This window comes from Danio rerio, chromosome 11, assembly GCF_049306965.1.
Source record: "Danio rerio strain Tuebingen ecotype United States chromosome 11, GRCz12tu, whole genome shotgun sequence".
NCBI classification, from domain to species: domain Eukaryota; kingdom Metazoa; phylum Chordata; class Actinopteri; order Cypriniformes; family Danionidae; genus Danio; species Danio rerio.
The window spans coordinates 27,026,067-27,047,009 of NC_133186.1; the positions used below are offsets into that span (position 1 = coordinate 27,026,067).

Below are 20,943 nucleotides of genomic sequence, written 5' to 3' on the forward strand. Positions count from 1 at the left end.
GTCAATGAGATCATATCTTTATTCTTCAATGTGTGCATTGTAGGTAAATCATCCCCAGAAATATCCAATCCTATCTGAACTTTTTTGGAAATGCGCTCTTTTTGGAAAATTTGGCCTTTTACATTTAAATTGGCAGAGTGCAGTTTTGAAGGGGTTGTCCAGAGTGTATTTTTAAGGCTTGGTAGTGTTTAAAGGATGGAGAGCAGGGTGGTGCTCATGGTTCATTAGTAAAAAAAAAAAAACAATTTAAATTTTTATTTTTTTGTCATTATTTTTTCATACATCTTTAAAACAGAACAAGTTCTGGGGAAATAGCACCGTTTTTGGACAACATTTTAACTTTGTCTGCTACATTACAGCGCCTCTGGCCATGCCCCTCTGCTGCGAGGGCTGTATGCGCATGGTGAATGCGCATAACCTGAAGCATTTGTGATCTCACTAGACTGGATACATTTTTTGTAGTGCTCCAAATTCGTTAGCTATATGCTTTGCTAAGCTAACTCTATAAAAGCCAATCCAGCTAACTCTATAAAGCCAGTCTTCCTTTGCATTGAACTTTGAGCGTAATACATTCAGAGATGTTGCTTATGTTCACACAGCTACATACACATCAACTAAAGTTTAAAATACGATATCATGGTGGACCACATCTTTAATAAAAGAAAAATCCACTGGTTTAAACTCATTTTACCTACTGTATATTTGGGTTAAATCAACTCAGCCTGTTTTAGGGTGTCAGTAGGCAACTTCAGCCATCCCCAGTAACATATAAACCACTGCTTTATGTTTCTCATTTGTTCTCTATTTCTTGTCAGCACAGTCGTGTGATGTGTCTCTGAGGATTTAAATGTCAGTGACGATTACGGGACTCGAGGTTTCGACTCTGACCAGGTTAATTAGTTTAAACCTATGATTTAGAAGCCCTTTGTGTCCACACAGTGCTGACGTCCAGCTTTTCTGCTGTTTATCATACTGCTGATCAAGGCAGAATACGCTGTTTGCTCTCGATAATTGCATGTTCAATGTTTGCCCCCTCTCTAAGCGCTCACGGCATCATTAAAACCTGCGAATCAATTGTTATAGGTGCCACTGCATATACGTTCCAGTCTAAACAAGACGGATACTGACGTTGACCAAATCCGACGCAAGTCCCTTTGACCACAAAGAAGCCTGATGTACAGTATTGAGCTGGGGAATCCACATTTCCCCCACCTCACTTTAAACTTGCTGGCAGATAAAGGTCTTCTCTATGAAAGAAGCTTGTCAGAGCATTTGCATCTGAATGGCAGCTGCTGTTGGCAAATTCAGGGAGACTTTGGAAAGTTTGCATACTGAATCGGAGGGTGGACGCACATTCCCCAAGCCATGCCAGTATAGTTATGCGGGCAGCAAGAAGACTGATGGTGGTACTTGAGAGGCCCGGGGGCAAGAAAGTCGGGTCAAGTGGCCCTTATTTCACCTGCCACCAATGGCTCTTAGCAGTTTAGGTTGTTCTGCCATGTACAGTACAAGACCTTCTCTCAATAGTGTAATTATGTTGTTTTGTCAGTGAGTCTAGTGACTGCTTTCTTATGCAGCTGCTTTTCTTTGGTTTTTATTTTATGTGATATTTATCATAAATATCTAAAGATATAATATTCTAATTCTCTTATTGCCTGTTTTATCAGGGGTTGCCACAGTGGAATGAACCACCAATTACTCTGGCATATGTTTAACAGACAGTGGATAACTTTCTAAAACAGGCTGGGTTGATTTAACCCAAATATGTAATGTCGCAGAGAAAGCTAAAATGCTGCTCAATTGCTGTTATTTCCTCAGAGCTTGTTCTGTTTCTGTATTTGGGCTTCCAAAGGACACGACACAAAGAGAGAAGTGCTTTTTCACTTTAATTATGTTCTAGAGAATTATAAAAAAATATATAGCTAGCATTTGACAAAGAACAGCTTCCTCAGTGCTGGGAAACATCCACACACACACTCATATACCATAAACTGGTCAACCAGGCAAAAATGTCGAGCCAGTTATGCTAACCAATTAGCCGCTGTGCTGGCCATAATATCTAATTATATTTATATATAATAGTTTTCTTGGTGGTCAGAATGCAAATATGTTCTTAAGTAGGAAAATTATCATTTTAAATCACTTTTCTATATCATTGGATAAGTGACTGCACAGGCATTGCAGACAAAGAGACACACCCTCTCTCCTGCTTTCACTTCTAATTCTAATGGAGGGAGCAATTTATTTATTTATTTTTTTGTGAATGAATATCCATTTTGAACGATTAGCGTGAACCATCCCTGCATCTCAATGTGCACATCCACCTTTCTGTAGGTGGTATATTGACACATGCTCAGGGTCCTTATGCGAGATCTAGTGTATATATCTATGGTGACAGGGGTCCGATGTCGGCATGCTAACAACATCATACATCATTGATTTTCGTTTTGGTGTTAAAGAATGCAGAGAAACATCAAAAACCAACACAGGCTCATTTTGAAAACGTAATCCCGTGGATGTTTCTGGAGACCGCGAAATACGTTATGGAGGTACGTATTTTTGCTTGTTTTGTTTTCACAAGTCCACGAGAGGCCACTGTGTGCGCTTTTTCGTACCTCAAATGCCTCTTGCAAGGGCTGTTCGACCCCATGCTGTTCTCGCATAAACCCACCAGAGGCCACTGTCGAATGACCATCTGTCTGACTGACTAAATGATTAACTGTGCGACCGGCCAATCGACTGACCCAGCCTCCTCCTTCCCTAAACCCAACCAAATTTACAGATTGACCCGCCCACCCGCTTACTTCCCTAAACCCAACCAACAATTTACAAAAGCCGTCCACAAAAAGAAAAGCCCTCGTCTGATTTTTACCACGTTTTCAGATTTTACCACATTCTCACCCTGTTATTAACTTGTTTATTTTATTTTTTGGATTCTGTTTTTGTCTTACCTGATTTCTGCAACCACTCTTCCCCGGACTCGAACCTGGCCGTTGTCATCATGGTCAGCTCCTCTCTGCGTCTCAAGTCCGCTGACGTACACGACAAGCTAACTAGACAAACTGGTTGCAGCGGGAAAGCCCTCCACACGGAGGTAAGCGGTCAACAAGGGAAGTGCAAACCTTGTAGCGTTCGCTTAAAAAATAAAATGCAGCCATACATACCTTCGGCTACATAATTTGCAGTCTCCAGAAACCTCCACGGGACTATGTTTTCAGAATAAGCCTGGGTTGTCAAAAACGTGTTATGCATTTTAGTAGATTGCATAGCAGCTCGTCCATGAACATTATTTCTGCAGGAGTACTGAATGTATTGTAATGTAATGTGTATTTATATAGCACATTTTATTGTGTATGGCCATACACCCAAAGCGCTTCACAATTATGAGGGGGGTCTCTCCACACTACCACCAGTGTGCAGCATCCACTTAGATGATGCGACGGCAGCCACAGGACAACGGCGCCAGTGCGCTCACCACACACCAGCTATAGGTGGAGTGGAGAGACAGTGATCGAGCCAATTCGGTGGAAGGGGATGATTAGGAGGCCATGATCGTAAGGGCCGATAGAGGGACTTTTGCCAGGACACCGGGGTAACACCCCTGCTCTTTCACGAGAAGTGCCATGGGATTTTTAATGACCGCAGAGAGTCAGGACCTCGGTTTAACGTCTCATCCGAAAGACGGCGCCCACTGACAGTATAGTGTCCCCTTCACTTTTACTGGGGCATTAGGACTCACACAGACCACGGGTTGAGCGCCCCCTGCTGGCCTCACTAACACCACTTCCAACAGCAACCTAGTGTTCCCTAGTGGTCTCCCATCCAGGTACTAACCAGGCTCAGCCCTGCTTAGCTTCAGTGAGTAACCGGTCTTGGGCTGCAGGGTGAAATGGCTGTGGCTAAAGACTGAAGACTACAACTCCCATGATTCCACATTCAATGTCTCGATGTCATAAAACTACACCTTTGTTTGTTGTAAATACACACTTTCTAGCGGTGAAAATCTCTTACTTTCACAACAGCTCCACAATTTATAATTGTATTGCATTTTTTTCCTCAACATCTGGATAACATTTAATCAGTCTAAATATTTTTTTCCACACTGTATCACATCATGCCGTCTTGCATTGAAAGTTGAGCAAAGCGCTGAGGGCAGCAATAACAGGAGCTTGGCGCTAGAGGACAAAGCTGGCATGCAGAACAGTAGATCAGATACAAAACATCTGATACTGGCACCATTTTACCTTCAGCCCCTTGTCATAAATTATTCTCACTTCTGTGGTAATGAAGACCCTCGAAGAAAACACAGAGATTACCCTAAACGTATTTCTCCAGTAACCCTGCAGCATCCATTATGCTGAAATTAAGGCAAGACAATGCAAATGGGGTAAAAATGAACTACTATTAATCACCATACTACTAGAGTTGACTTGATTACATTATGAACTACACAAATGTTTGTAATACATGCTAACTCAGTATGTACATACAGTAATATAGTAATGTCGTATGTAAATACACAATGCAAACAAGGCATTATTTCATTGCAGTTGCACTAATTTGCATACATTTCCTGCAGAAAACAACAAACAATTAATGAAGTCATGTTTAAAATCCTGATTAATTTTATTTTGACGTATTAGTCGAGACAAAAACAATTTACAATTTATTTTAGGGGATTTTGGGAATAATCTTTTACCCTACATAATTCAGAAAATACTGCAAATAGCCAGGAAACAAAGTACATTAAAACAGTATAGAATAATATATCATACATATTTACATTTGACTAAAAATCTGTATAGCAGCAGCCAAAAAGTCCACAATTTTCAAATCAACAGTGTTTTTTCCAGTGTCTTGCCTTTAAAAAGTGAAAGATCTCCTATTTGTCCAGCTCTTTAAGATTTAACTCTATTCTCAAGCTGTTGTTTTTATCAATTGCCAGCAGTGAGTCCTGGAGAGGCAGAAGGAGGAGGAGATGAAGGGGGGGGGCTCGGGGTGAACAGAGCAGCCAAGAGAATTTAAAACAGGAGACCCCCAAGGTCAGACCTCATCCATTCCCCTGAGAGGGAACAATGACGGAGGAGAGAGCAGGAATTAACATGGACTGAATGCAGCTGCGTGAGGGTTTGTGGGGAGATGCTGGGAGAAACAGAAGGACGAGAAGAGAGAAAGCTGTCAGATGTATGATTCAAAAGTTGAAGAAAGCTGTGGAGGATTTGTTTGGATGGGAATGTCCAGGGATGAGCAGTGCATGGTGTTTGTTGATGAAGGTTTTTGCTGTTTGTTTGGATGGGTGAAGTTTGTTTGGTCACCTTTAACCTGAGAACCGCAGGGTGTCTGGATCTACACTGCAACAGGATTCCACTTTTCTGAGGTAAGGTTATGAGGATGATGAAGAATGAAATTAAATTTACTTTATGGAAATCTGATAGATATTAAGTTTGGGATGGTTGAGTTTTATGGTGTTGAAAGATGTCTCTTCAGGACTGCATTCACTGGATTAACAAAAAAGGTGAAATATTATTAGAATGTAAATACAATATGTATTGTAATGTGTTTTGAAATGCAGTTTATTCCTGAGATTCAAAACTAAATTTCTTTTGTCAAAACAGTATTTTTTATAAACTTTTTTTTGTTCTGCTCAGATTTGATTATTTTTCATAACTGTTGTGTAAACTGTGATATGCTTCAAAAAGACAAATGTAAGATGAAAAAACATGAATAAATCATGGATTAAACTGCTCAAAACTGACAGTATATACATTTTTAATGTTGCAAAAGATTTGTATTTCAAATATTCGTTTTTTTTATTAAGTATTTTTGAACAACAAATTATGTTTTCAACCAAAATACAGTTTTTCTCAGTCACTTTGGTCCATTTCTCAAATCAGAATTGAAATATTTAAAACTACCTGTTCAATCTTCAGATCATTGTGTCACTTGTGCACATCAAAAGATTTTTCTCATTTCTTTGAACAAGTTGCAAATGCTTTTGTACAACCATGCAAACGATTATGTACAATTCTCTGATGTTTCTTACATTATCAATTGGTCAAAACATAATGCAGTTTTTTTCAGTGGCTTTGGTGCATTTCTCTTAACACTATTTACATGTACACTATAGTTAATGCATTTCTCAAAAAAATGAGTACAAACTGCAAAACCTGGTTGATAACCTGCAAAACCGTGTCACTTGCTTAAAATGGATAGCTCATTCCTCAAAAGGAAGTATTCATGTCAATGAAAGTGTCAGTGTCACCAAGATGAAAAGTACTGACACCATTGTTTATAAACAAGATAGTCAAATGTCTTTGTCCTGTTTTCATTATGACAGTTTACTCTAAACATTTTTTCAATGCAAAAAAGTCAGATTTTTGTGACACTTGCTAAAAAAGCTCAAGACAGCACTATATACTATTTGCACAGCCATTTGAAAACTACACTAAAGTTACACTGCATTAAGTGAAGTATCTGAGTACAAGACACTGAATATGTATGTTTTACATTTTTACTGCATTTGCTCTTTACAATTCTAATTTATTCACAGCATTGTGCAAAAGAATAAACACACCCTTATTTACAACAAACAAACTTCATTTGGGTAGAGCTGCGCACAACTGTAAACAATAGTGCAGAACATATTGGAACTGAACCTACAACACAGGTCTGTAAATCATTCATCAAATTGTTCAATTTAGAAAACATTTTCAGGAAGAAAAAGATTTAAAATTATTTTTAAAATTAGCTTGACAGATTTTGACAACTAGTTCAACATTTTTGTATGTAATGACTCCAGTAATGAAATGAGGACTATTAGTTTAAATGGAATGTCTATTCGGCATTTACAAGTTTAGTTTATTTTGACTGACATGACATAAACAAATGATAATGTTATAAATAGCAGAGAGTTGTATGAAATCAATTGATGCATGTCCAAAAGCATTTGCATTTTTTTGGAAGGATTGAGAAACCGCTACTATGATGTGCACCAAAAATAGTTTTGAGAAATCCCTTAACTGTTGTGCAAATATAAATAGTGTTGTGAGAAATGCACCAAAGCGACTGTATTTTAGTCTCTGTTGAATGGTTTCACCCTCAACAACATTTGTCTGCAGGAGATTCTGCTATATTCACATTTCTACTTTTTGTTTTTCTTTGTACATGATCTGTCAAAAAAATTTTTTTTGCCATAGTTTGGATCAGAACACCCCTTCTGAGAAGTTATTGATAACATGACTAAGTAATTTGATTGTCTTATCCGCACACAATGACACAAGGACTTGTCTTTCTGAAAGCACTGACATGTTCATTGACACAGAAATGTAGTTTTGAGTTATGAACTAAGGATTATGAGCAAGAGACTGGCTTTTGCATGTAATCCATGGTGTTTTGCTATTTGTACGCATTGTTTTGAGAAATGCATTAACTGTTTCACTAATTAAAATTTTGATCTCAGAAATGTACCAAAGTGATTGTTCAATATTGATAATAGTATTAATAATGAGTACCAAAAATGATTAATTACTATTTTGATTAATTACTATTTTGATCAATGTAAAATATAATAAATCTTACTTATATCAAACCTTGGGTATTCGTCACAGTTTACACTCATTTAAAGTTAAATATTTTACTCCTTAAGGCAGGTGGATGGATGGATGGATGGATGGATGGATGGATGGATGGATGAATTGATTGATTGATTGATAGATTGATAGAGTGAAGGATGGATGGATGGATGGATGGATTGATTGATTGATTGATTGATTGATTGATTGATTGATTGATTGATTGATTGATTGATTGATTTGATTGATTGATTGATTGATAGAGTAGGGATAAATAGATAAATTGGATGGATGGATGGATGGATGGATGGATAGATAGCTAGACATATTTAAAGTAGATAGATAGATAGATAGATAGATAGATAGATAGATAGATAGATAGATAGATAGATAGATAGATAGATAGATATGGATGGATGCATGGATAGAAATATAGAGTGATGGATGGATAGATAAATGGAGTGACGGATGGATGTATGGATGGATGGATGGATAGATATTGATGAATGGATGGATAGATATTAATAGATGGATGGATGCATGGATAGATGGATGGATGGATGGACAGATAAATGGAGTGACGGATAAATGGATGGATGGATAGAAATTGATAGATGGATGGATGAATAGATGGATGGGTGGATGGATAGATAGATTGATTGATAGAGTAAAGGTGGATGGATGGATATATTGATATAATGATAGAGTGATTGATGGATGGATGGATAGATTTTGATAGATGGATGGATGGATGCATGGATAGATGGATAAATGGATAGATATATGGAGTGACGAATAGATGGATGAAAGGATGGACACTATGTCCACTAAGGCCTGGAGTGAGACTGAAAAATTGATTACTTTTTAAAATGTCTTTAAATAGAAAAGATTTAATCAAAATTAAACATTTTTAACTATTTTTATTGTATTTCTAATGGAATAAATGCAGCCTTGGTGAGCAGACAAAAACATAAAAACAAACGTCTCTAGTTTTTTGACCAGTAGTGTATTTGCACTGTTTTTAATGGACCTCATAAGATGCTCTTATAGATTTGTGTTTTGAAGGATGACACTGTGGGAGTCTGGTTTCCTGTGGTCTCCAAAACAAACAGTAATTCCGGTCTTAGCTCATGTTTCTTTCTGAATGTAACCCTTCACAGCAGGTGGTGTGTTGGGTTAATGCTGTGTTAAGAAGCTAGGCAATCCTTGCATTGTGTTTGACCATCAGTTATTAAACTTTTAGTTTGACCTCCTCAGGGACAAAGAACAACTGCTGAGCCTTTTATCAAATAATTCTGCTGTTTTACGACATGTGTTTCGCAATTGTGCTGTTTTTAACAGAGGAAACTTAACAGTGAATTATGAGAACAAAAAAATTTAATAAATAAATAAAATAATTTTTCATTAATCGTAATCGAGTTAAATGTTTAATTAATCGAGATTTTGATTTTAGGCCAATTCGCCCAGTCCTAGTGGCACTTTTGAGGTGTTTGGCCTTGGTAGAATAGATCTGCTATGCTACTGCTGCTGCAGCTTTTATTATGACAGAGCAAGTACAGACACTTGCCACTGCCAGTACATTCATAGATTTGCAGTCTGAGAATTTAATACACTGCTGCCGCTGCAAACATAATATACATCTAACTCTCATAGTAGATCTAAACACAGGTGGAGCTGGGGTGGAGGAGGGTCTCTGAAAACACGGTGCATAATCTTAGCGGAAAACAACACTGAGGAATTTAAAATGTTGAGGAGCAAGCTCATTGGCTGCATTTGTGACGGCAGCCAATCATCTGTACCATGTAATGGATATAGCAGCAGATAGGAATGAACTGCATATCCATAAATTAATCAGTATCATTATAACTTAAGAAAAAAGTATGACATTTCAGAAATTTAGCATTTTCATGTATTTAGCCAAGTGTTTATTTTAAAGGGCACCTATTTTATCACTTTTTCAAATTTTAAGATAAGTCTTTTGTGTCTCCAGAATGTGTTTGTAAAGTTTCAGATCAAAACACCCATCAGGTTATTTATTATACCTTTCAGAATATTGGAACTTTCTGCTCTGAACACAATGTAGCTGTTTTTGTTGCCTGTGCCTTTAATGCTAGTTCTCCCCACCCACCATTCCCACGTGCCTGTCAGATTGTGCCTCAATCTCCGCCTTGGCTATGGCAGATAAACAGCACAGTGACAGACATGATGAAGGAAGCAGATATCATTTAACGTCTGTGAGAAATACTACAGTAAGAACTTTCCCAATGATTATTTGATGTATATGTTGTGGAGTTAATTCAAGCCTATCGTCGACAATTAGTCACACACAATGTTGTTTCAAAGTTCATGCACACACACACACGGTGTGCGTTTATTTTTGCAGTGTTTCTGCATGGCAAAATGTGACAGGATACACGTTAACATCTACTGTATTGATATCCGTTATGTTAATGTACAAAATAAACCTGATTTAACCTCCACAAAATGGGACTGAAGCGTCTTCTTTTATAATTGTACTGACATGCGGCTGTGGTCATAAAGACGCTGTAATTTATTACAGACATGCACTGTTTTAAAAACATTTAAAACTTGTAAAACTCATTCTTAATCACCTTTGATGATGATTGATGATCACAGAGAGCTGAACAGATCTTTTATCGTCGCTTGCTTTGCGCACGTCCTGTCTTGTTGATATGATACAACGGAGACATGTTAATACATGGCTGTCAATCAAATAGGTGGGTGGGGAAACTGCACTTCGTCATGTTGCAGTGGGCCTCAAAATGGGAGGGATTTGGATCCTATTTTAACGTCAGCAAATTTAAAACAAGTGGACACACTATACCTACACACGGTTTTTGTCCAAATAGCTTCAAAAAGATTATTTTCATTATAGATGCCCTTTAACTGTTAGAGTGGAAAAGAACTTTTGTGCTGTTGTTAATTTATATATGCTAAATTATTAATAATTTACTTACTACCTTACACTTACTATTACTTCCAGAATATGTTGTATTTTGTTTCATTTAGACATATTCATAGTTTTGAACAATAAAAAACTTAGGTTGATGTTCATTGTGAAATTCTTAAAGCAAAACCAATTATCCGCTATAATCTGTTTTCTAGCTGTGAGGTCCCTGAGTGTGAGGTCAGTCTAAACATGCATCTACACATTTCCATAACTAATCTGCATCAGACATCACATGCCCTCCCTTTTCCAATCTATTAACACCCCACTGTCTTCTCTTATAATGGCCCTTTCCTCTTTTAACCTTTGGCCGTATCAGTCAGCGTCTCTCTGACTCTTTTGGCCTGTAGCCGCTGTCATTATCATCCACACCAGCTGCCATGTGTTCAACAGAGCCCATCGTTACACTTCGGGAATGAGTGGCTCTCTATGCATCATTAATGATTAATTAATGCCAAGCATCATAAATAAGATCATTTATATGGGTGAGCTCCTCAGTTACTCTGCAAATGGTGACCGAAAACCCAAAGGAGTAGAAGTGGAGGGTCATTTGAGAAGTGTGTGTGTGTGTGTGTGTGTGTGTGTTTGTGTGTGTGTGTGTGTGTGTGTGTGTGTGTGTGTGTGTGTGTGTGTGTGTGTGTGTGTGTGTGTGTGTGTGTGAATGTGTGTGGGTGGTTCTGGTGTTAATCACATTCTGGGGACCAAATGTCTCCTCAAGTATAGTAATACCAGTCATTTTTGACCACATTGGGTCATTTAATTATATATTTATTTGGTCCTCATGAGGAAAACCACTCATACATCATTCAAAATGAATTATTTTGAAAATGTAACACTGCAGATTGTTTTGTGTGAGGGTTGGGATTAGAGGTAGGGTTGGGAGAAGTGGACAGACTCCATCTGTACAGTATGAAAATCATCATGTCTATGGGAAGACCCCATAATACATGACAACCCAACATGTGTGAATGCGAATGCCAGTTTGAGTTTATGTATTTAAAAATCTTCAGTGTCACATGATATGCTGATTCTGATATGCTGATTCTGATATGCTGATTTCTTATAGATATGCATGACATTTGGCTACAATATCAGCAATATATACAATATTAGACTTTTATATTATTAAATGTTAGTTTTAAACTATTTAAATATATTGTTTAAATGTAATATAAAAAGAGTTGAATTACTTCATTATTATTTTTAACATTGCTGTTATTGACTCTACAAGAACATTTTTGCCAGTTTATCCACTTTTGGGATATGGCTATTTTGATTGGATGCTTAATCATGACATGAAATGTCGCATGTCACATTTTAGTAAGGTTTTTGCTAAAGGATAGACAAGATGTCAGCATTGTGGCAGAAAAATGTAGATGTTTTATTTTTTATTTAATTAAATAAAGATTTGTTGTCCACTCTGTTTATTTGCATGTTGTTTTTGTAATAAACATTGCAGCACAAGCTCTTTGGAAATACATACTCCTGCCTACAGTTATGTAAATGCACTAAAGCACATACTTAAACATACATTTGATTGCAGTTTCTAGGTAAAATAAACTGTACGTGGCAGTATGATGTCAGCGACTTTTGTTTCTTTTCACACTAATGATATTTACAGGGACATATTATTAACAAATAAATAATTATTTTAACACATTTCTACGCAAATCATCAAATAAATACTATAAAACAACTTAACAATGTCTATAATTTGTTTTCTAATATGTTTGCCTCACCCATCTAACTGTAGTCAGTTTGTTTAGTAGCTTTGTTTGGTGATGCAAAGTGCAGTATACATTTCTGGAGATAGCAAATTATGTAGCCAGAGTTACTTATGGCTGCTTTTAATCTTTAAAACAAACACTATGGGGCGATATGAAGCCACTGATGGCTTTTGTTTTTTTTTGCGCTACCAGCTGACCGCTTGCCTCTGTGTGGATGGCTTTTCCGCTGTTACAGTTTGCCCAGTAGCTTGCCATGTATGTTGGTGGACTTGAGACGCAGATAAGAGGTGATACAATAACGGGGTTGGACTCCTGTGAAGAACGGTTCTAGAAAGCAGATAAAACAAAAGGTAAAAAATAATAATAATAATAAGTAAATAACAGCGTGAGAACGTGGTAAGATCTGAAAATATGGTGTAAATCAGGCAGCCACAAAGAATTTTCTTTGTCTGGATTGCTTTTGAAAACTCAATTGGTTGGGTTTAGGGAAGGGTACAAGCCGCCTCTGGTGGATTCTTGAAGACAAAAACTGCAAAAAAAATGGCACCTGATACGTATTTTGTAATCTCCAGAAATGTATATAGGGATACATCTCAATAATTAACCTGTATTGGAACATTTTGGTGGAAACCATTTTTTTCAGGATCCTTTGGTGAAAAGAAAGTTTAGAACATATATACTCTTTGTTCTGTTCTCCAGGTTGACAAAAAACTGCGACCTTACTAGTAAGTGTGGGAGGTGGAGCACTGGTTAAGGTCATGGCAGTAGGGTGGAGACCGGCCACCCTTCTCCTAGTCTTCATCCTGACGTTCATCTGTCTCTCGGATGGATCCACGTACCTCTCTGGCCAAAGACAGAGGTCTCGTCTTCAGAGAGATCGGCGAAATGTTCGACCAAACATGATTCTCATTCTTACTGATGACCAGGACATTGAACTTGGTGCGTTGCCCATTTGCGTTTCTTTCTGTAAGGACATAATTTAAAATGACGTGTGAGTTTATACAGAGAATGAATGACAATTATGAATCATCATCATATAATTCACTTTAGTTTCCTACAGAAGGACATCTCACACATTCAGTCCTGTAGTATTGACCAACTGCTAAAGTCCATTATGCCAAACGTGCTGTTTTTCTACTAGTTTTTTGGCACTTTAATCACTGAAGTGGCAGCATAACAGCTTCGCTGCTGGTCTTTGTTCAGGCTTTTCATTCAAGCTCTTTTAGAGAGGAAATTTATGGTCAAGCATCTGTTACATAAAACAATCTGGATCTCTTTTTTGCTCTGTTTCCTTCTTTTTCCAATCTACATATATTCTCTGTTTGTTGCCGAAAGGCTCCATGCAGGCCATGAACAAAACAAAGCGCATAATGATGCAAGGCGGCACTCATTTCTCCAATGCATTTGCAACCACTCCAATGTGCTGCCCGTCTCGATCCACCATCCTGACTGGGAAATATGTGCACAACCACCACACATACACCAACAACGAAAACTGCTCATCGCCGTCCTGGCAGGCCCATCATGAACCACACACGTTTGCCGTGCACCTCAACAATTCAGGCTACAGGACGGGTTAGTAGACTTTCATTTCTATGTACTCACCTCTAGGCAATCTAAGATGTGTATGAATTTCTTTCTTCAGCAGAAGGGAAACCAAGGTTCTATGTAAATCTTAAGGTGGTCATGAACTGCCTCTTTTTTTATTTTGTGCTGTTCTCAATAGGGTCTACTTATGTTATTAATAATTTACAAAAAATAAAGGTTTATTTTCTCACCTGTTTTGATCACCCGATTTGAAGAGTGATTGTAGACGGCCACTGGTATGACTATCCTACGGTTTCATATTCAATAATCATGTAGATTTGGCAGCTTACATGCTTCATAGATAATAAGTAATTTGTATTTATATAGTGCATTTATCGTGTATGGCCATACACCCAAAGTGCTTCACAATTATAAGGGGGGTCTCTCCACACCACCACCAATGTGCAGCATCCATTTGAATGATGCGACAGCAGCCACAGGACAACATCGTCAGTGCACTCAACACGCACCAGCTATAGATAGAGTGGAGAGATGCAGCCAATTTGGTGGATGGGGATGATTGGGAGGCCATGATGTTTAAGGGCTGATGAATGGAATTTGGCCTGGACACCGGGGTTACACCCCTACTCTCTACAAGAAGTGTCATGTTTTTAATGACCACAGTGAGTCAGGACCTCGGTTTAACATTTCATCCAAAAGATGCCACCCACTGACAGTATAGTGTCCCCTTCACTATACTGGGGCATTAGGACTTACAAAGACTGGAGGTTGTGCGCCCCTGCTGGCCTCGCTAACACCACTTCCAACAGCAACCTAGTTTCCCCATGTGGTCTACCATCCAGGTACTAACTAGGCTCAGCCCTGCTTAGCTTCAGTGAGTAAGTGCTCTTGGGCTGCAAGGTGATGTGGCTGTGGCCAAGATGAATGCTGCTGTGATTTAAAAATGCATTAATACTCCTTACTTATCAAATAATCTATAACAACAGATAAAAAAATTGTGAATTAATTCAAATCTACTTAAACTTCAACCTCAAGGTTGTGTGGTTCAACATTACTGTCAGCAGAACATTGTCTTTTTGTTTACATGTTTCTGAAAATTCAGCATTGAATTGAGCCTTCTTTCTAATCAAATCTGTGTTAAAAAGGGGGAACAAATGATCTGATGTTATCTAGAACTTTATTAAAATCTCCTCCTATTATTGGGATCAGATTGAAAGAAAAGCAAAGCTGTTTTTCCACATCTTGGCTCTGTACAGCATCTTGGTGTCTTCACGGGCCTGTACCATGAAGCTGGATTAGCTGGCTGGCCAGTTCATTTCAGTTTAGTTTGCATCAATCTTGGGTTTTAGATAACATTTAATCAATCGTTGTTGCCATGGTATTATGGAGCAGCTGAGCTGAGCTACATTCATGGTACCTAAACCCAGAGTTGGTGCAAACTAAACTGAAACTTATCTGGTTTGCCAGCTAATCTGGCTCTATGATACAGGCCTCTGATTTTGCCTCTCTTGTTATTTAGATACAGCACAAATCAGTGGGCGAAGCTAAACAGACAGTGATGTAGAAACCTCTTCTTCTGTGGAGGCAGAGTTTACCCACCTTTTTATATAACAGTGTTTTCACTCACATCACAATTTGGTTTAGATGCCTATGATGCCCATGATGGAGATACTCAGGTGCAAACACCAGCACTGATTGCATGGTAATCTATTACTGAAAACTTTCTGCTTATTTATGCTGTCTAAACCACAGGAAAACATGTGGAAGCTGCTAAATAATAACTGCTAAACTTAGCAAGCAGGAAAAGAGGAAATCATATTTTTTTTTACAAATTGACTTTCTATTCTTCTAGATTTGTTATAACTTTTTCAGTCTTTAGAACAAGAATGCTTTTCTGGTCCGACTGATTAGGAAGCCAAGGTTTGACAAAAATGTATCATTTTCAACAGCAAAATATGGAAGTTTTGTTCAGTTCAGAGGCATTGTTTATGTTCTGCTCTCCATCATGGCTGACTGATGACGTGTCATGAAAACACTCTATAAAGAGGCATAAATCACAACCTTCTTTGCAGACTGCCCTTAACATAAGCTGTTTTAGACAAACAATAGAGTTTTGAGTTTTGTAACTTACTGGATTTTTTTATATACACTCCAAATATTACATTTGCTGCTTGTTTAAACTACTTATTTAAAATTGGATAAAACGACACAATTCTTACAATTAGTTTTAGATCAAGGACAGTTTAATTGTTTCTGTTACTTCCAATCAACTTAATTGATTTGTGTTGAGACAACATGAAGGATTTGTGTGGAATTATACTGTAGTAAAATGACTTCTCATATCAAAACAAATCAAATTTTGATTCCTCAGTTCACGATCAATTTAATTTCTATTCAGCTGCAAAAAGTAAAATCATAGAGAAAAAAGTAAATACCCACGAAGGATTTTTTTTTTGACCGATTTTTTTCTTTTTTTCCTTTAAGTCTGATATTTGTTCTGATAATAATGGCTTTCTGTTTCAGCATTCTTTGGGAAGTATCTGAATGAGTACAATGGCTCTTATGTTCCTCCTGGCTGGAGAGAATGGGTAGCACTGGTGAAGAACTCTCGTTTCTACAACTACACACTGTGCAGGAATGGAATCAGGGAAAAGCATGGCACACAGTACCCGAAGGTTGTTCACTTGTTGTCTCTTTTCATATAACATGACTCAACATTTTATGATCTAAAAGTTTACAATTTCCTATATAAAGTTAATACATACTGGCTGTTCATTTCAATATTTCAAAAGTTTTAGAACAATAATATCTTTGTTTTGTTCACCAAGCCCGCATTTATTGATCCAAAGTTTAGCAAAAGTGTCAAATTTGTAAATATTTTTTACTATTTAAAATGACTGATTTCTATTTGAATACACTTTAGAATGTAATCTTCTGAAGGATCATCCGACTGTAGTAATGATGCTAAAAATGCAGCTTTGAAATCACAGGAATAAGTGACATTTTAAAATCTATTCAAATAGAAATATTTTGATTGTTTTTGCTTTATTTGAATCAAATAAATGGGTAAGACTTTATTTTGATGGTCCCTATTACACAATGTTGACTAAAAGTTGCAATGCAACTACATGCCAATTAATTCATTTTTTTGAATATTAGTAGACTGTCTGCTTAATATCTGCTGATACTGGTCTTTCAACAAATTTACCTGACTGTAAGAAACTTTGTAGTACATGTCAATTTAGACTAATCCTAAACTTAACCTAACAGTGCTTATAATCTAATGAGAGTTTGTGGGCATGTAGATACAGTGTAACTTAAATTTAACAAAATGTGTTAAAGGGACCATCAAAATAAAGTGATACCAATAAATGCAGGCTTGATGAGCAGAAGTGATATCTTTAACACCAGGGTTTGCACAGATTCTGGTAATGATTGAAGTTGAATCTGGTGTGTCAAAGTTTAAAAAGTGCTTAGACTTTGGTCTTTGTGTTGCTTTCATTATAATTTACTAAAAAGGCAATAATAATGAACTGTTTGAATAAAATGAAATATATTGTTTGTATAAAATGTAAATTTGGAGGTCAAGAAACTCTGTGCAGGTGCCTGTAGAGTAATTTGCATTGTCTTTTTTATTTGGGCTCTTTGCTTAAATAGTGGGAGAAGACATAATGCATTTAACTCAAATGAGATTACCAGTTCATGAGTGAACAATGCATGAAATTAAAATAAATACACATTTAAGATTAAATATGACACATTTACTGTATTTCAATGTTGGTCTTGGGGCAAACATTTCATCCATATGTAATGTGCCACACTTGTGGATAGTTTTGAAAAAGTTTGATAATGCAACTGGAAAGTGCTTTAAAGTGTTTAAATTGGATTTTATTTTACTCATCTTAACCTTTTGACCAGTAGTGTACATAATAAAGACTTGATGCGTACAAGAACATTTAATAAAAGTTACCTTTTTTACCAATTAACTAATTTACAGGACTATCTCACTGACGTTATCACAAACGACAGCATCAACTTCTTCCGTATGTCAAAGCGAATGTACCCTCACAGACCTGTGATGATGGTTCTGAGCCACGCTGCCCCTCATGGACCAGAGGACGCAGCGCCTCAATACAGCAGCGCTTTCCCCAATGCATCGCAACACATGTAAGACTCTTTCTCTTCATCTTTCCTTCTCACTTACACACACAGTCTGCTTGAGTCTACAGCTTCACATGGCCTCATAAATCTCATTCAGTATCAATTCTTCAGTCTTCAGCACTTCATTGAATATTCCCATGCCGTTTGAGATACGACAGCCTAATAAATAATGCTCACTGTATTGCACTGTAGCCACTGTTCTCATTACAGCCGAGCTACTTTTAATGAACCAACCCTTATGACTTACTTTCTCTTGGATTATTGCAGGAACAGAGGTTTTATTATGTATTCTTGGTACAGTAATTGTTTGCACAGTGCCGCCAGCAAATGAGTTTATGGAGTAGGCTCCACAGAGATATAACAGTGCTATTATTATAATATTGTGATTTATTATTCGCCTTAGTGTTCATTCATTGGTCCCAATAGAGGTATATAGCCCACGGCTAGTGCATATACTGTTATTTTTGTTTGCATTTGATTACTCTGCAGCTCTTTGGTTGTTTTCTGTTCTAAATGAACTTACTGAACATACCTGATTACAAGTTGACTGTTAGTTTGTTTTGGTTCTTAAAGCTGCAGCTGGTATGCGCAATGCACTTTTATGCAAATCGAATCCCTACGAACAACACTGCAAACAATAAGATGACAATGCGTCGGCTTATTACAATATGAAACAGGACTTGAGAATTTAGCACAATGCACAGTTATGCAACAATGCCATTTTCAATCTTCAGCACAATGACATTTCTCAGCTTTTCATTCAGCATGTCCGACACCATGAAGCTGCATACAATGCATTACACACAAAGCTTCTCCATTCACAAATGTTTGTGTACTCAGTATATGCACATAAAGTTGGACTGTGACTCCAAATTCCCTTGGCAGCAATGGTAAAGGGATAGTTGACACAAGCATTGTTGTTAATTTAGCTAAAAATCTTTGCTGTGCAGAATTTAGTATGGCCTAAGTATTAATAAACCTACAGCAAATGTGATTTTAAAAATGTTTTTTTATGATTTATGTACGGAAGTTTTAAAAAATCTTTAAACAATGTCACACACAGAACCCCAAGCTACAACCACGCACCCAACCCAGACAAGCACTGGATCCTGCGTTACACGGGACCCATGAAGCCTGTACACATGCAGTTCACCAATATGCTGCAGAGACGAAGACTGCAAACCCTGCTTTCAGTGGATGACAGCGTTGAGAAGGTCACATATCTTGCTAATTTCACAGAATAATGCTGTGCTAATTTGCATACACTATGCTCTATACTAAAGTATATACTTTCCTTGTGTAAAAAAAAAATCTATTTGAGTAGGCATGCATTACTGTACTACATGGTTAAAGTTTTGTCTTAAAAAGAAGGGATAGTTCTTCCCAATTTTAATTATGTCTTGATTTTTCTGCTCTTTACTTTTTTTAGACCTTTTATGAGTTTCTTTTATCTGTTAAATACAAAATAATCTATTTTGTAGAAAGCTGGAAACCTGAAACCATTGACCAACCATAACATCTGTTTTTCCTAAAATGGAAGTTAGTGGTTACAGGAGTAATACAGTTTGTCTAATATGAAGAAAGAACAAGGCTGGGTCAGTGATTCTAGTAGGCTAAGTGTTTATTTTGTTTTGGCACAAATGCTCAACACTCTTTTGGTGCATTCTCATTGGCTCCTCTCTGTCCCTGGCTGGCCCATTTTCCCACTTAAAAAGCATCTCTTCAACCGACCCAATCACTGAGAAGAAACAGGAGTTAATCATAACTCTAATTGACCTACAGCAAGGTTGTCCAAACTCGGTCCTGGAGGGCCAGTGTCCTGCTGAGTTTAGCTCCAACTTGCTTCAACACACCTGCCAGGAAGTTTCTAGTATATGTAGTAATAGCTTGATCAGCTGGTTCAGGTGTGTTTGATTGGGGTTTGAGCTAAATTGTCCAGGACACCAGATCTCCAGGACCGAGTTTGGACACCCCTGACCTACAGTAATCAACATTTGAAGTGGATCAAAAGATTTCATCAAAGTTGTCCTTAAAGTATTTAATAACACCCATTTTTGTCTTAGGACAGTTTTGGAGAACCTTTTTGGTCCACTTCAAATGTTGACTACTATACTTTCCAGCCGCTGGTCTCCTAAAGCCGCAGCCATCCTGGAGTTTGTGCTTTGCAAAATTCTGTGTTGTATCGTGCTACAAACATGGGCTACAGAAATTGCATTTTTGTAGAAAGAGGTCATGTTTTGATCATCTATTGGTCTCACACAACCACATGTGATTTCGCAGGTCAGAGCTCTTCAAGATTTAAGTTTTGAAAGCAGCAAAATGCGAAACTTGTCACTTGAGCTTGGGTTTCTGGTCTGCTGCATTCGCATGTGTATGAATGGATGACTATGGGGCTCAAACTCTAGTGTGACTGTTTAACTCACTCTCCACTGTTGCGGGGCATTCGACCACTCCTTCCTCGCCACAACAGGTTTCTAGTAATCTTTGAAATATCTTCTTTTGTGTTCAACAGAAGAACGAAACCTCTTTTTGGGGAGAGCTGTCGCTTTAATATAAGTGAATATTGGTTATTTATGTACAGCCTCACTGTTTAGTTGCTCTTGGATTGAAAAGAAATGTAGCACAATGATTAAGACGTTCAAGTGGAGAAATTTGCTCATAATGATGCCAGTAATAGTTCACAGTGTCTTTGCTGATAAAATACAAGGTGCATAACATTATAAAATAAATATATAGTCATTAAGTTAGATATTGTTGATATTGTTAAGAGTTGTATTGTTCTAATTGAATCATTATCCATTATTAGCCATTAAAAAACTTTTTTTTTTAAGTGAACTAAGCCTGTTGTTGAGATTTGTTGAGACCTGTCCAGATTTCATTCTTCTGTTGAACAAAGAAAAATATATTCTGAAGAATGTTCACGACTTTTAGACACTAACTTCCCTACTATTTTTCCTACTATGGAAGT

The 20,943-nt window shown here is 37.4% G+C and overlaps 1 protein-coding gene across 9 annotated transcripts in view; it reads left to right on the plus strand.

The window, feature by feature from the left end:
• Nucleotides 1-20,943, plus strand: part of sulf2a (sulfatase 2a) — an 82,165-nt gene that overhangs the window by 43,863 nt on the left and 17,359 nt on the right. For 4 of the 9 annotated variants that reach the window (XM_073915571.1, NM_200936.1, XM_005169269.6 and 1 more), the window contains 5 exon segments: nucleotides 12,966-13,205; nucleotides 13,602-13,841; nucleotides 16,338-16,489; nucleotides 17,812-17,981; nucleotides 19,039-19,189. In XM_073915571.1, the coding sequence (XP_073771672.1) occupies nucleotides 13,025-13,205; nucleotides 13,602-13,841; nucleotides 16,338-16,489; nucleotides 17,812-17,981; nucleotides 19,039-19,189 (894 nt within the window). In that variant the 5' untranslated portion in view covers nucleotides 12,966-13,024. 9 annotated transcript variants of the gene reach the window in all.